The sequence below is a fragment of the Prionailurus viverrinus genome, chromosome B1 (assembly GCF_022837055.1).
Source record: "Prionailurus viverrinus isolate Anna chromosome B1, UM_Priviv_1.0, whole genome shotgun sequence".
Lineage (NCBI taxonomy): Eukaryota > Metazoa > Chordata > Mammalia > Carnivora > Felidae > Prionailurus > Prionailurus viverrinus.
This window is the reverse complement of record NC_062564.1, coordinates 32,199,335-32,223,546: the sequence shown is the minus strand read 5'-3', so window position 1 is coordinate 32,223,546 and position 24,212 is coordinate 32,199,335. Positions and strand designations below refer to the sequence as shown.

The 24,212-nt window shown below is 44.5% G+C and overlaps 1 protein-coding gene across 1 annotated transcript in view; it reads right to left on the bottom strand.

Annotated features, from left to right (window-relative positions):
* Positions 1 to 24,212, bottom strand: part of EBF2 (EBF transcription factor 2) — a 195,860-nt gene that overhangs the window by 38,370 nt on the left and 133,278 nt on the right. The window contains exons 7-10 of the mRNA XM_047857489.1: positions 20,848 to 20,929; positions 4,413 to 4,530; positions 2,768 to 2,898; positions 1,764 to 1,890 (exon numbers count right to left, since the gene is read on the bottom strand). Of these exons, the coding sequence (XP_047713445.1) occupies positions 1,764 to 1,890; positions 2,768 to 2,898; positions 4,413 to 4,530; positions 20,848 to 20,929 (458 nt within the window). The remainder of the gene's footprint in view (positions 1 to 1,763; positions 1,891 to 2,767; positions 2,899 to 4,412; positions 4,531 to 20,847; positions 20,930 to 24,212) is intronic.

Genomic DNA, 24,212 nt, shown 5'->3' with positions numbered 1-24,212 from the left:
AATTCAAAGGTGGAATTTTAAATAAATAAACCTAAAAATTACTCTCCATCTACTCCTCATTGATATCTAACCAGACACTTACACATAAACGAGAATAGGAGGCTGGATCCAAACGAGAGACGAGGACGCTATAAAATACGATCAGAATTTCGTAATGTGCCTGATATATTTTTTAGGTTCATATGATTCTTTCTCTACACCCCTTATTTTCTCCTTCAAAGTACAATGTCCTGGTTGATCTTCCTGCCTTCAGTCATTCCCCTGATTGACTCAGTCTTTATATCAATAGCATTTGTTTTTCTTACGATAACCCCTTTGAGTTACTCTCCCTTGCCTGGGAACATTTAACGTTGTCTTACAAATCAAGCCCTAACTCCCATACGAGGCGCTTTCTTTTTTTAATTTTTTAAAAAATTGTGGTAAAACATGCATGACAAAATATACCATCTTAAACCATTTCTGAGGGTACAGTTCAGGCGTGTGAAGTACATTCACGCTGTTGTGCGACCCATCTCCAGCATTCTTTTCATCTCACAGAACTGAAACTCTGTACCCATTAAACATCAACTCCCATTCTCCCTCCCCCGACACCCGATAACCACCATTTGATGTTCTGTCTCTGACTTTGACCACTCTAGGTACCCTACAGGGCTCTCAAACTGTTTTATGTTTTCCTTCCCTCCCCTGCGTGGCTCATGTGGGCTAAGTTCTGGTCTAAGTTCTACCTGAGTGCATTGCCACAGCTGTAAACCGGCCCTCTCTTCTCCAGACACCTGCTCACCTCACCCGCTGGGCCTTAGTATGTGAGATTCCCATAGCTGGAACATTCTTCCTTCTTCTCTTTGCCTATTCAAATCCTCCCCACCCTTAAAAATAGTCTTTGGGGGCACCTGGGTGGCTCAGTCAGTTAAGCGTGCGACATCGGCTTGATCTCCCGGTTTGTGATCTCACGTCATGATCGCACAGTTCGCGGGTTCGAGCCCCGTGTCAGAGCCTGGAGCCTGCCTCAGATTCTGTGTGTCTCTCTCTCTGTCCCTACCCCGCTTGCGCTTTCTGTCTCTCTCTCAAAAATAAATAAATAAACATTAAAAAGACAGTCTTTGATTTCCATCTCCTCCTTGAAAACCCTTCCTCCTACTCTAGGCCACACCAAACTCATATTCCATTCATCGGAAACACTAAACATTTTGAATATTCAAATTCCTCGGCTGTTCTGTGCAATATACCATCCCTCCTCCAAAAGTTTCTACATTTCCAAATAGGAAGCATGCCTTATAAGTCATTGCCCCTTCCATGTAGAAAAAGTAGATACAAAGTAGATATTCAACAGATACCGAAATAATAATTTCCACTTCCATAAAATTTTAAAATACTTTGAATCAGTCTGTAGTATCATTGGGTAATTTTTATGAATCTTTTTCAAGAAAATTCAGTCACAGCCAGCAACTTGGTCTATTTTTTTTTATCTGATTGCTTAGACAAAATCCCATTTTAGGTGGTTCCAGCTGAGTTAAATCTATGAGGATATATACTCATGAAATGAACTCCCGTGATCATCTCTCAGACTGTTGAGAAACTGCTTGCATAAAATAAACTTTAGAATCAAGTCTGCATTTCCCCAGTCAATACCTATCACCCAGTCCACTATTCCCACACTAGTAGAAAGGCCTAGAAAAGGTAAAATCATTATAAATTGGAGACACTGGGAGCTAGAGCAAAGGTGAACCAGGAGCCAGTCTCCCTTGGATCATTTTCTCACCCACCTGTGTAAATGAACCTCCCAGGAGCTCCTTTGCAGAACTGCTTGGATTTATAAGATAATGTCACTTCCACTACTCCAGGGATGTGCCGGGGAGGAGTCTGCACTCGGATGGCATGAGGAGTTATTAGCTGAACAGGCAGGGAAATAAAATACCTGTTATACAAGTTATCACCGAGGATATGGGGAACAGGAGCATCTCCCTCAACAACCCCCCGGGGCAAACTGGCTGTACTCACAGTGCTCCAAACGCTCCAAACGCCCCGTCCCTGTGTCGCACGTGTTTCTCTCTCCCACTCTGGAATTTCCTCGCAAGGTAACCTGTCTGGATCCTTGCCTCCCCACCAGTGCTGCTCAAGTCCCACCACCCCCTGTATTCACTCGCTCCCTGCTTCCTACACTGCTACTCTCTCACATCGTGATTTGCCACTTTCCATATCCAACCCAGCACTGTACTCGTCTTTTTGTAATGTCTCGTTGGTTTTCTCATTATGACAGTGGAACACACCTACTTTAGACAGTTTGGAAATTATAGAAAAATATAAAGTAAAATATTAGCATTGCATAACCCAGAGACAGCCACTGTTAATCTTTGGTGTGTTTCTAGCGTTTTTCTACGGATGCATTTTATATCCGTAGACCTTGTTATCCTGAATTTTTTTTCACTTACCATTATAGCGTAAGTACGATCCCCTCTCCTGTGTCATTAGAACTTTGTCAAAACCTAATTTTTAATAATGGGTTTTAACCATTCCGTTATTCAATATTTAGGCTATTCCTAATTTTTCGCAATTGTAAACAACGCGCAACAAATATTTATCTTTTTAAGGGATTCGTGCCTACAATAAACTGTAGTTTACGTGTCTTTTAATTCTTGGTGACTCGCTCCTAGCAGGTACTCAACAACAGGCAATCACGTTTTTGCTGATGATCCAGGAATTACACTTACCCAAATCAAAACAATCTTTGGGCCAAAGAAAATCAGGGAAGCAAGTTGCCTTTGCCTACCTCACTCCATACAAGCATGGTCCCAAACACCACTTGGAGGCCATCAAAGAAGTTGTCTCCAATGATGATGACCATGGCTCCTCCTGTGGTCCAGCCTTCGCTCGGGCTAATGGCTTTGATGCAGGGGGTAGCTAGGAAGATAGGAAAGGAAAAGTCAGGGCTGTCCTTTGATGGTTGAAATTTAGAGTTTTGGGGATTGGCTGCTCTTGAAAGCTGTTGGTTATTTCAAGTTCAAGTTGAGCTTTGCTGACTTGCCATCATTCCCTAATTGGTTGCTGGTTTTCACCAGGTCATTAAAGCCTAATGAGTTGACCACTATATATGAAAACGTGGAACACTTAGCTAATTGTGCAAAGGGTGTTTTTAAAACCCTGTTGTTTTCCCCCATATTTTTATAAGTTGATCACACTAGAAATGTGTAAATCCCTTTTCTCTCCCCACCTCCTCTGCCCCAAGATGTTAAGATTTACAAGGCCTGTTAATGTGCTAGCGAGAGGAGAAAGTAAAATCTATCATAGTTGAGTTTTTTTCCGGCTCTATTAAGAGACAATTTCTAATCAGTTTCCTAACTTTGTAGGAAGGATTCCGCCCCCCCCCCCCCTTCTTCCATATGTTCAAGGCCTCTGGACTTTACATCCCAACAGGAACCCAATATGGTTTTCAGGCCATAACTAAAGTCAATCCATCACTCCATTTCCAAAGTTGACAGGGTCAAAGGTGGAGGAGAACTTTGGCAGGACTCCAAAAACATGAGCCCCCTTTGAACAGCCAGTCAATCACATCCAATCAGTCAAAAGAAACTGGATGGGTTCCTAGTTCTGAACCCTGGGATTTTCTTCTCCCCTTTCAATGCCCACTGTGGGAGAATTAACACCACTCCAAATTCTTTACTGATTCAATCATTTTCTTTCAGTTCATTAATTCCTATTTAAATTGATACAAGACACATTTTAAGGGCCAAGCCGGAGCGGGGGGCTGGTGGGCAGTACACAGCAAAACATCACAATAAAATAGTAGCCTAGGTTAGCCATTCACCCCCTATAACAAAGCCTTACCCAACCCTGGCGAGTTGGGGAGTGTGAAAGATGGAATTTACTTAGGTATTTGTCAGTTATCTTCCTTGATATGCTTTAATTTTTTGGACAACTTGAAGTTGAACAGTCACCAGTATTTCTGATGACTCTAATGCACATGGAAAACTACCCAGAGCAGATCATGATTTCTTCTTGTCCAAGCAAACAAAAATCAATTAGTGTCAATTTCATTCTGCACATTGTTTTGTTTTGCCCACAATCTGTTTAAGGGTACATCTGACACTTATTCATACATGTCTGGCAAGGTAACGTTCCTGTTTAACCAAGATGTCATAGGCCCATGTTTGCCTGAAATGCCCGTCTAGCAAAAAGAAAAACACAGAACTGGATGGAGGAGACGGTGAGGCATGGGGGCCTGAGTGTGGGCTGGGACGTGTGTGGCGTTGCAGCAGAATAGGCAGGCATCCGTGTTTACAACTTCACTTAAAACCCACATGACCTTGTATGCTTTCTCCACTCCGGCTTAGACATAAATGGAAAATTCAAGCCAGGACAATTGCGGACATCTCGACCTGTGTGCTGTTCTCAGCCCAGACAGCGGGCAGCCCTACCTTCTGACGGGTCCAGCCTTCTCGCCCGCCGTCCATGCTTGGAGTTGTTATGAACAAACATGTTGTCAGAAACAGCCAGCACGTGTCCATCCACATTCACCGTTGTTGACAACACGACCTGCGTATTTCAGGTGAAAGTGGGGTGGGGGTGGAGTTAGTTGTCCATAAAGTAGTAGAGGCCGTAGCATACTGATCTGCCAGACTTCCCCATGGCTAATGAGAGACGGAACAGAATCTTGGGCCGGGGCCATGCCCTCAGCATCTCAGCAGGCCATCCCCTCATAATTATGGCAGAGCCTTCTGGAGAAAGAGGCCACCCTTCACTCACGTGTTGTTACGTATCTGCATGCAAACCACGCCCAGGTGATGAAGTGGGGAAACTGGCCATCCGCCTGCTGGTTCTAAAAACCTCATTCTCAGGAGTGCCCGGGTGGCCCAGTAGGTTGAGCATCTGACTCCTGCTTTCAGCTCAGGTCTTGATCTCATGGCTCATGGGTTTCGAACCCCACTTAAGGCATGGACTGCCAGCGTGGAGGCTACTTGAGACTCTCGGTCTCTCGATCTCTCTCTCTCTCTCTGTCCCTCGCCTGCTCTCACTCTCTCTCTCTCAAAGTAAATAATAAACTTTTTTCAAAAAGATAAATAAGAACCTTGTCCTCTACCACAGGACTCGGACAATCGTTCCCAGCTGACCCTACATCTGTAGTCACACCAAGGAGCCGATTGTGTGTGCTCAGGAAGTGAAGATCTTGACACCAGTGGGGAGGTCACTTCTCCCAGCTTGGAAATGGGTTCTCCCACTTCTAGCGTGTGCTAAAGCAATGCTGGGCACCAGGACGCTGCCCGGGGAGTGGTCTGCGGTGGCCCCGCCCACTCGAGAGCTGCGGCAGAGATGCTCTGATCTTTTGGTGAGTGGATGAAGAAGCTGGAAGTCAGTGTTGAAAATGTAGGACAGTCGGTAAATCTAAGCAGAGGAAAGGGAAGGGATGGGTGTGGAGTAGTGGAAGGGCATGGATTGGGAATGAGACAGAACTGAAACGCCACGCCTGCTGTTCCCCAACCTTGTAACCTGGGACGAATTACTTCACCTTGTCTAATCTCTTTTTTTCCTCATCTGTAGAACATACACAATAATGCCTGTCTCAAGGGCTGAATAAAGAGAGGAAGGATACGGTGAGATATTTCACGTCAAGCGTTTGGGGCAGGGCCTGGAACATGCCAAATCGGGATGACGTCCGACCCTAATTGCCTCACCTCTGCCTTGTTTGACCTGTCAATAGGACAGGTGACATTACTCAGTGAGCCCCTCCCATAGCGTAAGCTCCGGGGAGCGTCTGGAAAGGCAGGCACACAGGCTGGGTACCAAATTTACGAGGCAGGGTCCCTACCCTTAAAAAGCTCATTCTCAGGCTACAGAGATATGGCTAACACATCAAACCAATAGCATGCAAAATGAAATCCAACTGAGGTCTATGTGTGTGCCTTAGATCAGGGGTGCAGGGGACATTCAAGACAGAGATCAGTCAAGGCCAGAGCAGTTGGGAAAGCATAGCAGAGGTGGGTGGATTTGAGTGCACCCACCACCTACTTGACCCAGGAAGACGGGCCATGCTAGACATGAATCTTTTTATCAGTTATGCATGCAATTTTTTTGAGAAAGTAACGTGTTATATACATATTCATGCATATGTATAGACCTCTTGAGGAAAGACATTGAATAGGTACATAATGAGGAGCCGTATTTAAAAATGACTCTTCTGTCTACTCCCAAATTAAATTTGCTGATATTCTACTGGTAATTTTTCTGCACACCCCTTCCTTCCTTGTTAAATGAAGGGCGGGAGGAAACCTTGACCCTGCCTTATCTCTAATATGAAATAAGATTCATTAGACGGCACTGAAAATTTTCCACTACGAATAATTTCAAGCAAACAAAATAAACAGAATAGTATAATAAATCCTTCTTCTAAGTTGAAGTTTACCTACATTGAAATGTACAAATCTTTGCTGCACAGCTTTGACAAAGAGATACATTCAGGTAATTCACACCATATCAGGACAGTGAACATTTCCATCTCCCCAGAAAGTTATCTTGTGTTCCTTCTCAGTCAGTCCTATCCACTGCCTAACCCCCACCCAAGAAAACCCTTCTGAATTTTTTTTTTACCTTAAATGGAGTTTTAGATGGTATCTTTAAAAATTTTTAATATATATTTTAATGTAATAGGGGTTCAAGAAAACCCCCGTAAGCATAAGTCCACAAAATATTTCACCTAGCCTGGTGCTGTGGGCATGACAGTGGCATATAGGAATTTTCCAGGGACATAAGTGGGCTTCAGTCATTCATTCCAAAAGCTTACAATGAACTCCTGCTACGTGTTGGGTATTACATCAGGTCCTGGAGATTGAAAGACAACAGAACGTCTTCCTAGTCAGCTACGTGTCCTTCCCACACTTCAGCTCCTGACTTGGGAGTGCACCACAGGTACGGTGTCCCTGCCTCTCTGTGACATCAAAATGAACTTAAAGGAACCTTAGTCGTCACTCAGAAAATTATCGTCTGTAAGCTCACAATTCAGGGATGCAGCCTTTGTCTAGCTCCGGGTCTGTTTTTAACTGTGCCCAAGTTAACATGTTAGGAGTCTGGGGAAAGTCCTTCCAGAAAGTTCCTATCGTACGGTGGCCACTGTAAGATGTAGACATCCATCACTCTCTCACACGTGCGCAGAGGCACAAGTTCTTATCCGGACAAGCATCAGATGGCATCATAGTCAAAGGAAGAGAGAAACTAAGTCTCCTAGCGCGGGGTTAGGATGAACACGAAGGTTGAAAGCACTCACCTCTGTATACGCTCCCCCTCTGAAAACCACAGGAGAAGGCAGAGGAAAAAAAGAGGAAGCGGACCACCCTTGTAACTTGTGTGTGCGAATGGATTTTCAAGGACATGCCTGCCACCTGTGGGAAAACCTGAAAACGCAAGGGTGCTTCCGGCTTTAATTGCCAATGAGCCGTCCTAGGCACAGTGAGGGGAACCCTAGCCTGTCTGAGGATTATGTGGCCAGAAAGAGCATTCTCTCTGAGACCACGTTAATTCATTCCACAAGCTTCTTGTCATACTGTACTGTAACGCTCCTCGTGCATCCCTGCCACAAAATGTGGGGCTTTCTCGAGCCAGCTGATTTCATCATTGTGCATTTGGGTGGAGTGAGATTCAGTTCCAAAGTGAACATTTCCCGAATGACATACCCTGATGGTTCAGATGCACTTCATTATTTTCTATTAACAATGGAAATAAATTTTAATCTCTTGCTGGCTAGCGCTGGCCTCTCGTGACAGCAAGGGAATTAACCTGAATTATTTCAGTGTCTGCAAAATTTATTACAAGATTTTAAATTATGTCCAAATGTATGTGCGTGTGGGTGTGTATATATATAGATACGAGGCAAGTTCCCATTTTTAATACTCCAACCTATCTTAGACTGTGAGGTATCTAGGAGAGCCTGTCAGTGAAACGGACTTGGCAATATGTCGAGGACTTAATGTTCAAACTCCACCGCGTGAAACCAGACATGTTTGTTTGTTGCTCTCGGACATGGAGGCACACGCCGACATTGACTTTCACGCGCATTCCCTCTACTCCTGGAAGCAAACGAACCGCATCGTGGAGGCGAAGACCCACTTGGTACACTGAAAGCTTCGAATGTAACTTCCTTCCCTGTTTTCTGGTGAACGATGACAACACCGATATTATTCTATTCAGACAAGTTAAAGTTTCTGAACGTTCGGGGACTAAAGGAAGTAGAATGTGCATTCCAGCATCGCCCCACTCCCAGGCCTTCCCCTTCCACAAGCCAACTTCTTTCCCCTAGTGAGTATTTCCTGGGTCACGAAGGCTGACCTTTTCCATCTGGAATCAATCAGTCAACCCCTGACAACTTCCTGAAACACCTCACTCCATTTCCTGTTCTCTCCCCCTTCTCTCTTTTCCCCTGGTTAGCTTCACTCTTCAAAACTGCAGGCCACAGCAGCTTAATGTTAGAGGGTCAGACACAGTTAGACTCCAAAACACTACACAAGGACACCTTTGACCTTCAAAAATCTTTACATCTTAGCTAAACAAATCAAGGTCAACATTTCTTACCATTACCTTGTTAACTATTTGTATGCATCTCTGCCAACGATCTTCTGATCATATAACCATCAACACTACGTGCTATCTCAGGCTCATAAGCTGATCTGTTTTAGAAGTAGCAAACTTCGGATTGACAAAGGATTGCCATTCGGAGGTTGCCGAAACTGAAAATCACAGGTATGATGGCAAACCTATGGAGAATACGGCCTACAAAAGAGCTTCGATGTCTCATCAGTGTCTCCGACCACCTAAACCTGATACCTTGTCTTTTCTGACGCTGTCAGGCTCTCTTGGAACTCCCATTCTGCTGGCACAGCCCGAAAGAATGCCAATTAGGAATACAGATGTCCATAATTTGTGTGGGATGGACCCCCGGTCGTAGCTGCTGACACCGTGACAGCTTTCATTTGTTTCTCATATCTGGTGTATCTGTATTTTAGCTCAAAGCTCTCAAAGGAAAGCCTGCAGATCTGAAACCCACGCTACTGTAAATTATAGCTCTCCCCAACTGAAACATTTCAGTTCAACCCAAAAGCAAAAACTATCATATTCATGCAAATATTATTAATGACATGGCACTTGTAAGACAAGTTTCCAAGAAAGAGAAGTAGGGATCCGTTGAAACTGTTTTCATTAAAAAAATTTTTTTTGTAATGTTTATTTTTGAGGGAGAGAGAGAGAGAGAGATAGAACGCAAGCAGGGGAGGGGCAGAGAGAGAAGGAGACACAGAATCCGAAGCAGGCTCCAGGCTCTGAGCTGTCAGCACAGAGCCCAATGCGGGCTCAAACCCACAGACCGCAAGATCATGACCTGAGCCAAAGTCGGACGCTAAACTGACTGAGCACCCAGGTGCCCCAAAATTGCTTGCATTTTTTTAAGTGACAGTAGCTTTGCACTTCTCGCAACTCCCTATTTTGCACCGCGTGATCTCTAAGTTTTGGTGAAGCCAGATCAATATGCACAGACCAACTGGAGAGTGGCCGTGTGCGTTCCGTTCTGAATCAGCCAATTAAATGGCAGTTTTCGCTACATGAATAAAAAGTCTGTATCTCCCCTTGAAAAGTACGAGAAAGTTGTAAGAACAAAATTTACAACTGTGTTAGCAATCTGCTAAGAGTACCCAAGAAAACTGATTGGCTTCCTCAAATTATATTTTTCTTCTCATTATCTAAAAGTACTCCCATGTCCCTCGTTCTAATAATTTATACAAAGCAGGAGCTGAGCTGTAAAGAGGTCTCTCCTGCCTATACAAGGCCACGGCGGGAGTTACCCTTTAGGTGGGCACATCCATTAACCCGTACAACCAATTTGCCACGAAAGGAACTGTCCCTTTGGTATCAGAATGATAGCATGCAGCCTGGGAACCTTTACCAACCTGACTTATCCCCACCCTTGAGGTATTTTTTATGTCTCACTCTGAGACGTCTTTGGCTTTTTGGAACATCACGCTTTTGGTTTTCTTTTTAACATCTCTCCTTCTCAAAGCTCTAACTGTATGGCTTCGTTGAATTGCTTAAGTCAGAGGAACGACCAGCTAGGATTCTACCCCCAGCCAGCCTTTCTCAGCTCCCACCCAGGTGTTCCTACAAAGGCCCGAAGCCTCACACAGGAGGGTGAAGGAAAAAGAGAAGTCAAAATGAAAAATGGGTGGAATGACTACACGATCTGCTTTTTGAAACAGACGAGAATCCTAGTGTCTGTCGTCATGAGAGAATAATTACACTGGTTAGAAACCTCCCCATATGGATCAGAGCTCCTGCTTTGAAAACACACCAGATTCCACCATCAGTCAGACACGTTTCCCCTCCATTTCAGTGAGGGTCATGCACCTTCTAGCTGAACGTGGGGCCTTTCGTAGTTTAATCTCAGTAAAGCTACACTACGTAGCATTTATAGCGCACTCAAGGTGGAAGGCTCTCGTATACCTACTCACAAACACGCGTCCACCAAGCTACATAAAATGGCCTCGAAAATTCCTGTTATTTTGCCAAGTATGGAAAAAAATTCTTTATGACATTTTACATCTGGAAATGGAATTAAATTCATGATGTGCTTTTCCCTTATAACTGTTCAGTTGCTATATATGTTATTTCAGCTTTCCCAAAGCGTAACTATTATGTGGGATTTTATTTTCCACCTGTGGTAGGAGGAAAGAGACATAGAGACCATTAAAGGGACAGAGAAAATCAAGACAGACTTCTGGTTGTGGTAGGCAACCAAGTCTGGAGTCCACAGCACGAGAAAAAAAATACTCCACTGGTGTTTTTATACCCTGGCTAATTCTCACATTCGACAAGGGGACTCTGATGAAACAGTTTTGTCTAAGCCTCCGTTAATTCAACCCAGGCTGACAACAAACAATTGGCTACTGAAAATTGTTTCTCCCCACCACTTTACTCTTGGCACACGTCGTATTTTCAAACCAGATTTAAAGACCAGATTCTTCTTTGTTACTGGACTCCAGGGTCTCCAAAATTACCTTTAAACACCTACCCCACAAGTATGGATTTTGTCATCTTTTTTTTTTTTTTTAAAGGAATTCCCAGAATTCTTAGCAATCGCTGCTGTTTCGTATTCCCTAAGGCTAAACTTTCTGTTCAGTTAAGGATCAAGTGCCGAAGGAGAGAACACAAAGTTGAGTGCTGTTGAGACAGATGTGGGGCATTGCGGGACTGCTTGCTTGAAAGTAGGGGGGACCATGGCATTAATGACATAACTCCCGAGAAGACACTTGCTGAAGTAAGAAGACAGCCCTATGTTTCAAGCAGTCAATGGTATTTTTTGACACTCCCAGTGACATTCCCAGTGACACTCCACGGCTACACGCAATGGAGCCTTACAGAAAACATTGTCACGGCTCCAAGGAGCTTACCAGGTAGTTGATGAAGCATAACAAACGCTACACATAATCAGAAAAGATGACTATATAGTAATGCATAATTGAAGACCAAATTGGGTGGCCGTTGCATACCCTAGGAGTCCAAAGGTGAGAAAAGTTAACCCGAAGGCAGTAACCACCATTTTCATCAAGGACGTGAAACTTGAGATAGGCCTTGAAGAGCTGAAAAAGTTTGGTTACGTGACTTGAGGTTACTGAAATCATCATTCTGGAACTTAAAACAAAACAAAACAAAAATCTAATGGGCATAAGTGCAGTAGTATGGCATATTTTGCAAATTTGGCTTAGGATGGCTGTCTTTTAGAGCCTGTTTTTTGGGTTGTTGTTTTTTTTTAAGAATTAAATATGTACAAAAATCAAGTGGCAATTTTTTTTCCAACCCACCTTTCGTGTCATTGGGGAGCCTGCTTTACAACTACATTTGCCCCATCTCAAAGGTCAAAGACACTTGCTGCATCCACCCTACCTCATTTTATTCCATCGAACCCATTGCTTTCCCCGTCCAAAACATACTCCGAGCGGGATGGTTCTGGTCAAGGGCTGTATTTTACTAGCAAACATTTGGAGAGCCACAAGGGAGCCTTAACATATTTGATGCAGTTCTCGATTCAGTTGGGCCATTTTCTTCCACCAAACTCTGCCCACCGGGGACCTCATGAATCACCTGTCTGTCGCTCATCAAAAACCAGGAGCATGCAGTCCCCATAAGCAGCTAAAAATCTATGCACTCTTATTGCAAAACTAAAAAAGCTTTGCTTTCCAGGAAGTTCTGCATCTGATTGTTCTGGAATGCGTTCAGAGGTAGGGTTTAGGGCCCAAGCTTGAGTCTCCTAAAATGCTGGAGCATTTAAGCTTTGTTTCCACTTACCTGAAATCTGACATGTCCTTTTCCCAAAAGTTATCCAGAGAGCTACTTGCTACCACTCTCCCTTTTCTCCCCCAAAGAAGTCAAAACACATTCCCTATGGGGGTGAGTCAAACCTTTTATCCGCCTGATTCTTGTCCCCATTTGAGATGCCAAAGGTCACGCGTTGGGTGGGGGGGGGGGGGGCAGCAGGGTATCCTGCTAAGCAGAGAAAAGCTTGAAGTGACCCACAGAAAGCCTTCCCTGAGCTTAAAGCACTAGACTGAGGGAAATATCCTCAGCCCCTCGGAGGGTTTTTTTTTTTTCTGACTCCAGATAGATAATTATTCTTTCCTGGACTCTCTGGTTTATTTTACCACCAGATCATGGACTCACCTGTTGATTAGGGAGGCCATAAGTCAAGTGATTTTCATTATGAGCTTTAAACCTGCTACTCAGTAGCCCAGCAACCTTCCAAGGGTGCATGAGATCACAGAGCAGCTGGGGGAGCTCTCGATTTGAAAGATTTGAACTGAAGAAACCTGCAGGCAGCTGGAGCTGTATTAAATTTTTACCATTTGGAGTTCATTTAAACTCTCGTTTCCCTCTTCAATGGGTGTGAGAGAAACATTCAACATTTTTTATTTAAGGAAAATAGATGGTGGTGCCATTAAAACGTTTTATATAAGAACTGGGGGGTTAAGAAATCGTAAGGGTTTGTTGGATGGATCCTGGCCCTGTTCCAAGACATGAGCAGCCCTGCCCTTCGCTCATGCGTTGTTTAGTCACACAGACTAAGGGCTGACGCCCAGCTGTGGGGACTGGGTGTCTCTGTCATCCACATTAATTTCCCGGTTGTTCCTGGGCAGTAACGACTGTATCCGGGCCCCAGGCCTCTCACATTATCCAGCTACCACAGCGATGCCAGTCAGGGCTTACGCGGCCTCACTTCCTTTCTTCATTCTGATGGAGGAGATCTTTCCGCCTTCCGTTCCCTTCTCTCCACATCTCTTCCTCCCAGGTCTGGCAGACCTAGATGTATCCTCACAGGGCACAACCCTTTCTCTCACCCCCTCCAAGTACCCCTCAAAACCCCCTTCTGGCAAGCCCATCCCGGGATTCTGTGAAGATCCCTATAAACAAACAGGAATCGACTTAGCACTGATGTCCTTCCCAATCTGGCTCCACGATGACTTTCCTTTCGTTAGAAATGGATGCCCGTGCCCCTCCATATATCTTGCCCGTTTGTCTCTTGAGGCCACAGGTGGTGAGACCTGTCTGTGTATATTTCTCAGTCCTCCCCCTAGAATCAGCGTATAAACAAAAGTTATGATTTTGGTGGACCTAATCCAAAAACGGAATCATTTAGGGGTGAACCTGAGGCATACGAGAGTCACTCAGAAAAGTTCAGCAAATGACAGTAAGAGTCTTTATCCTAACTACACGAAAGCTTTAGGTTTAAATGAAGGAGTTCATTTCATATTATGCTCGGGTGAGAGATATCTCAAGGCACATGCTACTAACTTCAGAATGACTAATGGACAAGTTGGTGCTACCTATATGATGGAAAATACTGCAGCCCTCTACAGTGATCAGGCCTGTTTATTTTTTTTTAATTTTTTAAGTTTATTTTTGAGATAGAGAAAGAGCATGAACAGGGGAGGGTCAGAGAGAGGGAGACACAGAATCCGAAGCGGGCTCCAGACTCCGAGCTGTCAGCACAGAGCCCGACGTGGGGCTCGAACTCACGGACCGCGAGATCGTGACCTGAGCCGAAGTCGGACGCTTAACCGACTGAGCCACCCAGGCGCCCCTGATCAGGCCTGTTTAAAACAGACTCCTTTTTTAAAAAAATGTGTTGTTGTTTTTTTTTTTAATTTATCTATTGAGAGAGAGAGAGAGAACACGAGCAGGCGAGGGGCAGAGAGAGAGAGAATCCCAAGCAGGCTCCGTGCTGTCAGCGCAGAGCCTGACACGGGACTCAATATCACAAACTGAGATTCATGACCCAAGCAGAAATCCAGAGTCAGACACTTAACTGACTGAGCCAGACGCCCGAAAACAGAGTCCTCGTGAGGCAAGGGGAAATCATGGACACCCAGGCCTTTAAGCTTCCCAATATCAAATAAGTAAGTGATCTGCTGACGTTAGTGTCCTCTTACAGCTGATGCTCTAAAAAACTTTGAAAACTACATGGAAGAGTATCCCCACTGACTGCTATCATAACGGCAGATATCGCTTAGTTCTACCTCAGCTGGCCTTGACCACACCACTGGGTTCTGACAGTCAGGGCGAAGACAACTGGCCTCATGCTGGGCCCTGTGCTTTCAGGCAGGTCACTTGAAGACCACGGGGAAGCAGAGCTAAGCCATGTAAATCACTCATTTATCATATTTTCCCTGTGTCTCCCCTCCCCGCCCCGGGAGATAAGTCTCTAAAGGGCAGGGAATTGTATCTGTTTTGCTTGTTGATGTACCTCTAGCACCTAGGATAGTTCCTGGCAAAGAGAATTTCCTCAACAATACTGGTTGGGTGAGTGAATGAAGGAGGGCATCTATGTTTTCACTGACTTGGAGCAGAAGCAGTCCGCCTGTCTATGAGAATGAGCTGGCAACAATTGCCCTGATTGTTATCAACTTCCGTGCTTTCAAATCTGATTGGGGGAAATGGCAACATATTTCACTTCTCCTTGTCTTGGCTTGATTTTCTTCTGGATTTTCCAACTGCCTGCTCTCCACCCACAATGCAGCGAAATAAAGAATGGGGTTCATCACGTCTAACAGGCCTGTCAGCTTAAACTAGGCACAAATTTCTTTTCCTTTTCTTCACTGAGCTGTTAATCTGGGTGTTTCGCCTAACTGTTCGATTTCGAGAAGGGCAGAAGTGATTTTCCGCACGTATGGTCCATGGATTTAGATACGTTGGGGACCACAGATATTTTTACTTTCCCTTTCTTCCTTCCCTTTTTTTCTTCTCCCCCTTAAAAATGTATCTGATAACAATTTATTGAGCTCTGCAGAATGGCTGGCATTGTGCTAGGCATTGGGGAGAAACACAAAAATTAAGGAGACATAGCAGTTACCCTCAAGCAGCACAGTCTCAGACAAACAATAATGACAAGACAATGTGATCGATGGTATAGTAGAAGTGTGGAGAGAATGGTATGATGTACAGAAGAAGGAGGCAACCACTCTGTCCGGTCAGGAAGAGTGAGAAAAATGCCTCGCAAAGGAGGTGACACTCAGGTGTAGTCTCTTTTTTTTTTTTTAATTTTTTGAAAAATTTTTTAATGTTTATTTTTGAGAGAGACAAAGCGTGAGCAGAGGAGGGGCAGAGAGAGAGGGAGACACAGAATCCGAAGCGAGTTCTGGGCTCCGAGCTGTCAGCACAGAGCCCGACGCGGGGCTTGAACCCATGAACTGCGAGATCGTGACCTGAGCCAAAGTCAGAAGCTTAACCGAGTGAGCCACCCAGGCGCCCCAGGTATAATCTTGAAGCATGAGTAGAAGTCACAAATCAGAGAGAGGTGAAGGGTTCTCAGGCAGAGGGGTGACTGTGTGGAAAGGTTCCAAGTAATAGTCCATGTCAGAGAAATCAGCGAGAGGTGCCTAGGGAGTGGTGGGTATATGGAAACATCAGGAGATGTGCGTGACAGGAGCACTGCCTGGTGTATCTATGAAGAAACTATTCAGCCTTTTAAAACCTGAACTTCTGTCTAGATACTTATATTCTTTTTTTTTAACGTTTTATTTTTATTTTTGAGACAGAGAGAGACAGAGCATGAACGGGGGAGGGGCAGAGAGAGAGGGAGACACAGAATCAGAAGCAGGCTCCAGGCTCTGAGCCATCAGCCCAGAGCCCGACGCGGGGCTCGAACTCCTGGACCGCGAGATCGTGACCTGAGCTGAAATCGGACGTTTAACCGACTGCGCCACCCAGGCGCCCCCAGATACTGATATTCTAAGCAGAGGAGTGACATGTTTTCAAAGTTAACTTTGGCAGTAGGGCTGGGGATTGACTAGACAAGGAAGGAGTAGAAGCAGGGACCTATTGCAGTTGTTTTCAGGAGGAGAGAGAGATTTAACCGCTACTTGGGTGGAGGAAGTGATACTTCAACGATAAATGAGGAGGGCACAGATCCAGAGAGTCAGGACTGAGATCTGCTGTGAACATGTGCTCATTAGTGACACAAGAGAAGATGCCCAGGAAGAAGGTAGAATGGTAACTCTGCAGCTCCAGAGAAGGGTGAGGTCTGAGGACAGGGATCCAAGAGCCACCTGGCAACAGATGGCATTCATAAGAGAATGGGAAAATCCATGAGGGAATTCCCAAGTGAACAGGTCCTCTTTGTAAGGGTTAAATGGAGGACGGCCATTTGGTAGACGAATTTCATTTCTTTAGATCAGGGGTCCATGGAACCCTAAGAAACATTTCAAGAGGTCTGGCCACACCTGATATTTTAAGTAAAACTTGGTTTCAATGTAGCTTTTGGTGGGGAAACTATAGCTTCTACCAAATTCTCAATAGGTTGTGAGCCAAAAGAGGATTAAAAGCTATTGTGTTTCGATAAATAGACATATGTATTTGTATAGGTCCAAGATACTTTGGACTTGAACTGAATTAAAGAAAGGTTTGTTTTAGGTTAGAAAGTGAATGTAATATAACGGTTTTGTTCTCATGGGCTCATTTTTGGAAAAAGAATTCGGTTCCACCAGTGTTTTGGAGACAGAGGAAAGAAGAGGGGTGAGAGAGGAGAGGGAGGTTGGTTGGCGTCGTGATTTGGTAAGAAGAGATTCATATTTTTATTCTGTTCAGATCAAATCTCCACAAAAGAAGGCTTCAAATGAAATATGTTTGACTGATCACGTAACAAAGTAGAGAAACGAAGTAATTGTCTGTATGGCTTAAAAGTGTTACCTTTGTCATTCTGAGTAAGATATGTATTTCAGAAATTCCCAAGTCACCATTCCTTCAGATCACAACCCGCCCCCCCCCCGCCCCACCACCATGATTACCTACAATCTCTGGTTTGGTTCCATATGTTGAACTTGACCCAAGTCTCCCACTTGACCCTGATAGCCCATAGTCATAGTCAAGGCTTTTCTCTATGCAAAGAGTATTCATTGAAGACTATACTCTTAATAGAATCTGAGCACAGTATAAAAATTATCATTTCTTCTTTGCATCAAAGAGCACTATCCAAAAAGAGAAAAGACAATGATGGAATGAGAAAAAATATTTGCAAATCAATTATCTGATAAGGGCCTAGTATCCCACATTTATGTGTGTGTATATATATATATATATATATATATATATATATATATATACATATGTATATACAAACACACATAATCACAATAAACTATATTTTATATATAGTTTATATATATATAGTTTTATATATAGTTTATATATATATATATAGTTTATATATAGTTTTATATATAGTTTATATATAGTTTATATATATATATAAAATATAAACCCACAGAACTCAACAATTAAAAGACAAATAACCCAATTAAAAATGGACAAAGGATTTGGAATGGACATTTCTCCAAAGAAGATACACAAATGGTCAACACGCACATGAAAAACTGCTCCACGCCATTAGCCATTAGGGAAAGACAAGTCAAAACCACAGTAAAATACCACTTCACCTTCATAGGATGGCTAGAATTAAAAAAGCAACAAAGAAGCAAACAAAGAAACAAGCAGAAACCAGAAAATAACAAGTGTTGGCAAAGAGATGGGGAAATTGCAACCTTTGAACATTACGGGTGGGAATGTGAAATGAGGCAGCCACTGTGGAAACCAGTTTGGCAATTCCTCAAAAAGCTAAAGATAGAGTTAACGTATGACTCAGAAATTCTACTCTTAGGTATATACTCAAGAGAATTGAAAACATATGTTCTGTTTGCACATGAAAAAACTTGCACACAAATGTTCATAGCGGCACTATTTATAAAACCTAAGTGTAGGAACAACCCAAGGGTCCGTCAACGGATGCACAGATAAACAAAATGCAGTACATTTTTACAATGGAATATTATCCGGCCACTAAAAGGAATGGAGGACTGTCACGGGCTACAGCACAGATGAGCCTTGAAAACATCATGCTAGGTGAAACGAAGCCAGACCCAAAAGGCCACAGATTGTATGATTCCAATTCTATGAAATTTCCCCCAAGAGAAAAATCCACAAGAGACAGCAAGTGGATTTGTGGTTGCCAGTGGGTGGAGAGAAAAGAGAATTGGGAGGTGTGGGGTTTCATTTGGGGATGATGAATGTTCTGGAAGCATATAGCAGTGATCATTGCACAACACTGTGAATATACTAAAGGCCACTGAACTGCACAATTTAAAATGGTTAAAATGATGAATGATATGTTCTCTCTGGGGTGCCTGGGTGGCTCGGTCGGTTAAGCATCCGGCTCTTGGTCTCACAGCTCCTGAGTTCAAGCCCCACATCGGGCTCCACGCTGAGAGTACACAGCCTGCTTGGAGTTCTCTCTCTCTCTCTCTCTCTCTCTCTCTCTCTCAAATAAACAAACTTTTTAAAAAGGATCAATGATATGTTCTCTGAATTTTAACTCAACAAGAAAATACAAAAGAAAATTGCCAATTGATGTTAGCACTACCCCCAAAATAAGACAATCAGAACCCACAAGCTTAAAAAAAACTCTTTCTCGTTCTCTGCAGAAGTTAAATATTTTCACATGGGATGAGAACTCGCCATCATTCTGAGATCAGCAATATTTATTCTGACCCTGTTGAAAGCTCAGACACGTTGAAACCCTCACTTAGTAAATAACCGAAGAAGTAGAGGAAATATGAGCATGCGTTTGCTTAGTGGGTACGTTTCCAAAATTTGAGAAAAATAAAATGACAAGGCTTTCTATTAAAAGTCTCTTCACATTTATAAGAGCATTCTCAAATGCAAAACTCTTTGGAAGTGATGGTAGTGAACAGGAAGATAGGAATGCAAACTGCCAACCTCTCCTCCCGACTCTGTTTCTTGGGGAAGTGAAAGCCAAGGTCATTCTGGTCATCGAGGTACTTTGGAATTCTTTTGCATCTCACACTTTTTTTGGACTGACATGCTGTCCTATTGCATTTGGAACGTGGAATACCATAAACTTCCACCTTGCACAATCCTCCTTGCGTGGTCCCCAAGAAAGCTCATTTTATTCCCATTTGTCTTCACGGCATACGGCAAGGGGAAGAAATTGTGTGATGCAGAGGAAGAGAGGCTGGTAATAGTGTTCAATAATGCGCAAAAAGTGGGCCAGTGCCAGGAAGATAGTTCGATAGCCATCAGATGGTGGGGGAAAAAAAATGACAAGAATTTTCTTTTTTTTTTTTTTTTTTTTTGCAAAGTAGTTCTCTCACCGTGTGTGCACCCACCTCCCCTGGCAACTCTTTAAGGACCCTGTTCCTAAACCCGAGAAGCTCTCTGAGCCTCGGGCGGGAGCAGCGACATTATCTGTGCGGTCCAGCACAAAACGAATACGTGCAGCCCCTTGCTCAGAAATGATTCAGGTCTTTCAAAAAGTCAACAGCAAAGCGCGCACCTAGCTGTTGTACACAGTGCAAACCCGCGGTCTGGTGGAAGGGGTTTGAGCAGACAGACGCTCCTGGCTCCTGGTTCCATCACATCCTTCCTGCGATTAGAGGCAGGTCACTAAGGCCCTAGAACCTCACTTTCCTCCCCCAAAACACGAGCTTAATAATCCCCATCCCTTCCGTTGCTGCCCGATTTTTTTTTTTTTTTAAGTCTCAAGCTTGAAGGCTATTGTCTAACGTGTCTTCAATGTTTCCACGGGGAAGAGAGCGCTGTATGTTTCGCCGGGGTGTGAATGGCAGGAAAGCCTTTTGGTGGATTAAATATGGGTCCTTCAAAGATTAAGGAAGGGGGCTGAGGGGGACTGCACTTCCTCTCATCTCCTAGCTGACACACTTTGCCTCTCTCTGTGTTTTTATTAGCTCGTGTCCTCAGTACATCAGTGGCAAGGGTGATGAAACCGGTGGCAGATTTAACTGCCAGGCAGCTGGGTCACTGCCCCGTGGGTCTTGTTGCCGTGCTGCGATCTTAAAGTGACCACGGCTGTTTGGGCTGCTGCTTTCCCAAAGGCTCCGAGAGAGACCACTGAATAGTTAATCGGTGGGAAAGGAAAGGAAGAGGCTGTTGCTTGCAGAAAGCACAGAGAAGCTGCTTTGAAAAATCCCAAGGTGGCGGAGTATCAAGAACACGGTTCCTGCTGTGGGCAGCTGTGTGTGCGAAGGGCAGCCTGAGGGCTTAAAATCAAATCTCCAGCACGGGTTGGTGCCCCTCCCCTGGGGCCTTGGCAATAGAGGCCGAGGGCCTAAGCACTACAAAATGAAGAAACCCTCAATGCTATGGGATGAGGGTTATCATTTAGAGTTATCTTTATTGTTAGCAGCATCCGTGAATAATGTTTTCTAAGGCAGAAAAAAAAAAAAAAAAAGAAGCAAGTGCTAAAGACTGGGAAAACAGGATGACTTATTTAACAGGAAAGAACCGCAGGCCCCTTACCTGAAACCTTCTCATGTCCCTCGGGTTTCCTGCTGTTTTCAAACAATTCTGATTGCACTTGAGGAAAAATTTGAGAAAGAATCTGCGAAGAGAAAGCAACGTGTTACACTCCGGAGTAAACAGTTTTTAAGAGAAAATAGATCTGCATTATATTAGATTTGATTGGAAAGCGATTGTGTTTCAAAGTCTGGGGAATTTCAGCCAGCCGCCTGGGAAGGAACACCCTGCCCCAACCCACTGCAATTTGCAAATTTGGATGTTTGCAATCACACGCCAGCTCCATCACCCGTTGAGGATTGTGAGGTGGCTCCCAAGCTGGGCTCCTGGTTGTATACCCGCCCCCCCCCACCCCCGCCACCCCCACCCCGAGTTGCAAGGGCACTCTGTCTCCCAAAAATAAGAATTCCAAGGCAGCACTGACTCCTGCCTCGCAAAAATGTCTTGCTCCGGGGTAAGAAAAAATGGCATGACTTCACCCAGAATCCTAGGGTTCCTCACGCATGTGGCTTTCCGCGGGCCACACACACCTTCACGCTCGCACACCTCACACGTATCCCCTCACCCACAAAAGGGCCCCTGATATTTTTAACCAATGTATATAAAAATCAGAAAACGGTATGTTGCCATCCAAAGGCAGATCGGTCTGTGCAGGAATACACTGGGGTTTTTATGATTAATAACAAGTGTGAATGTCCTCTCAGACCATCTGTAGATTATCCCGAAAAATACAAAGGCGCAGCATAATGGTCTGAGGTTATCATTCATAAGGCATATTTTAGAGCCCACAGCCTCTGAAATAAACTATTTGTGCAGGTTTAAAATTGGGAACCTTTAATCAGACAAGGACATGGAACAACAACAACAACAAAAATGGCAGAGGTGGTCTTTTCAGCCATTTACCTATTTCATGTTTTGGATTTTGTTGCAAAACACAATAAGTTTCTCATTTATTTCACTTGCAGAGTCCTTTTCCTTAAAAAAAAAAAAAAAAAAAAATCCAGCTTTTGCAGTGTTAAAGTCCCAGGTGAGCTAGGCCTATTTCCCTTTCTGTTACTATGACAACGAAATTTTACCGCAGTCCCAAAGTCCCTCCAGAACTCTCACATCCATGCCTTGAATTAGAACTTTAAAGGAAAAGATATACATTTTTTCCCCAGGATTTACCAACAAAAATAAGTGGAAATCAACAATGCTTCCAAAAATTCTATTTTAAAGCAACGGCTGGTGAGATGCTCTCAGGGTGACCTTCTGTTTATTTTCATTTTTTTTTTTTTAAAGAATCACACAAAAGAATTAGAGCACGCTCCGGTTAATTGTATGTAGCACTTAAAGAAAAAAATAATAATAATAGCCCTGATGGAAAGATAAGCAGTACACGATAAAGGAGGAGAGAGTGGGAACTGTATTCTGCGCAGTGTTTTCCGTGTTGGAGTCTCTTTTACTCCAGATTCCCTAAAAATATTTGGCCAAGTGCTCCTGACCCCTATCTATGAATAAGGTGGGGTGTGAATTTGGAAATAACAGCTAAATTTTTTTTCGTTCCGTTACGACATCTGCTTTTCACTTCTCTCTTTTAATCTTTGCTGGGGCGGGGGTGGGAGTGGGGCGTGGGGGGTGGGGCGGGGGCGGGGGTGGGTATTACTTCCGGTGCCATGCAGCCACCCAGGGTCTCCAGCCGAGGTACCTCTGGAATGACAGGGCAGAGAAGATGCCCCGCACTGCTTTTTTATTTTTTTTTCTTTTGCCCCTCACTGCTTTCCGCAGTGTCCAAATTCACCACCTGCCTTTGCTCCCTAAAATGCAGCGAAATGCCTGCCCGTAGCACTCGGAGACCGAGCAGAATTCAAACATTTGATTTTTGTGAGGGGAAATGTCGCTCCGTTTGTACATTCTCTGCAGAGGCAGCTACTGCCACTCACGACTCACGGAGATCCTTTAAAACTTGCTTTTTCTCACAGGAGTCCCCTTGCAAACAATGGCCCTCTCCCCCCCCCCCCCCCACCCCCCATGGGTGATTTACACCTTTTCCCCTCCTCAAACCAAATCAAGTGCCTTTTCTTACCAAGTCCTTGATGTTTGGAAAGTTTTGCTTCAGCGGAGCTCCTTATAATGCACTCTCTGTGTGTTAGACTTTCCCTTACCTGCCCTACCCTCTCCCTGAAACGTATCTGGTGAAGACATTAATGTTCGCGAAGGCATTATTACGCGCACGGTGTGGTAGGTGGAAAAGTGCAAAAAAAATAAATGCTTACAAGAAATCAAATTGATTGGGGGAAACGAGGGGCCTGCCGAAAGGCTCGATTCATTTTCAATTAGGAGTTCTTTGGATGGAAAGTTTTGACTCTTTTGCTGGCCTGGGATTGGAGTTTGTAACCTAGACAGCTCCCTGCACAGTAGGGATATAACCCTCTGTTCACAAAGGAGAAGGGAGTGGTGGCGGGGGGGGGGGGGGGGGGGGGGGAGGAGGCGGGGGGGGGGGAGGAGGCGGGGGGGGGGGAGGCGGGGGGGGGGAGGAGGCGGGGGGGGGAGGCGGGGGGGGGAGGCGGGGGGGGGGAGGCGGGGGGGGGAGGCGGGGGGGGGGAGGCGGGGGGGGGGGGGGAGGCGGGGGTAAGCCAAGCGGGGAGGGAGAGAGAGAAAATTCTCTTACGTTGTACAGTACTTTCTAAAGGAAGGCACAGCGACTTCTAAATGGCTAGCTCCAGAAACTATGGCCTGGATATTTTATATGTGAACCTAAAAATTAATGTAAAGGAATTCTGGGGTTTACTGATGTCTCCAATTTTTTCTCTTCCTCTTCCTGCTGTCTTCCACCTCCCTCGCCCACACCCCCTCCACCCACCGTGCTCAGGGGCTTGCTAGAGAACCCTTTACTAACTATACCATCCATTAGCCACAGGCAGGGAACAAATCCCCTGGGTCTGGATCCCTCCGAAGCCACAGCTGCCTGGAAAATGTCAGCACTCTGCACTCAGAAACGGGAAACCAAAATGAATTACAAGATTCGGACCAAATGTGCAGATTCTCATCAGGATGGATGTTGTTATTTCCACTTTCTCCAAACAGCGTTGACTCCATAAATATTATAGCCACTCAGCATATAGTACACTTTGCAAGGCTTCTGATCTCATTCCTGAGGAGCGAACTCTAACAACTGCAGGACTGTCCTTGTTTTATAGACGCGGGGAGGTGGGATCAGAATGGGAACTCTCGAGCCATCAGCTTTCAACCTGGTTCCTAGGTCCGCTGAGGCAACCTAAGGTACCAAAAGGCATTCCCGCACTCCACAAATATATATTAAATGCTGCCAGGATTCTAGTCTTGACCTGCTACCAACCAGCTATGCAACCAGGTTACCTCACTTCCCT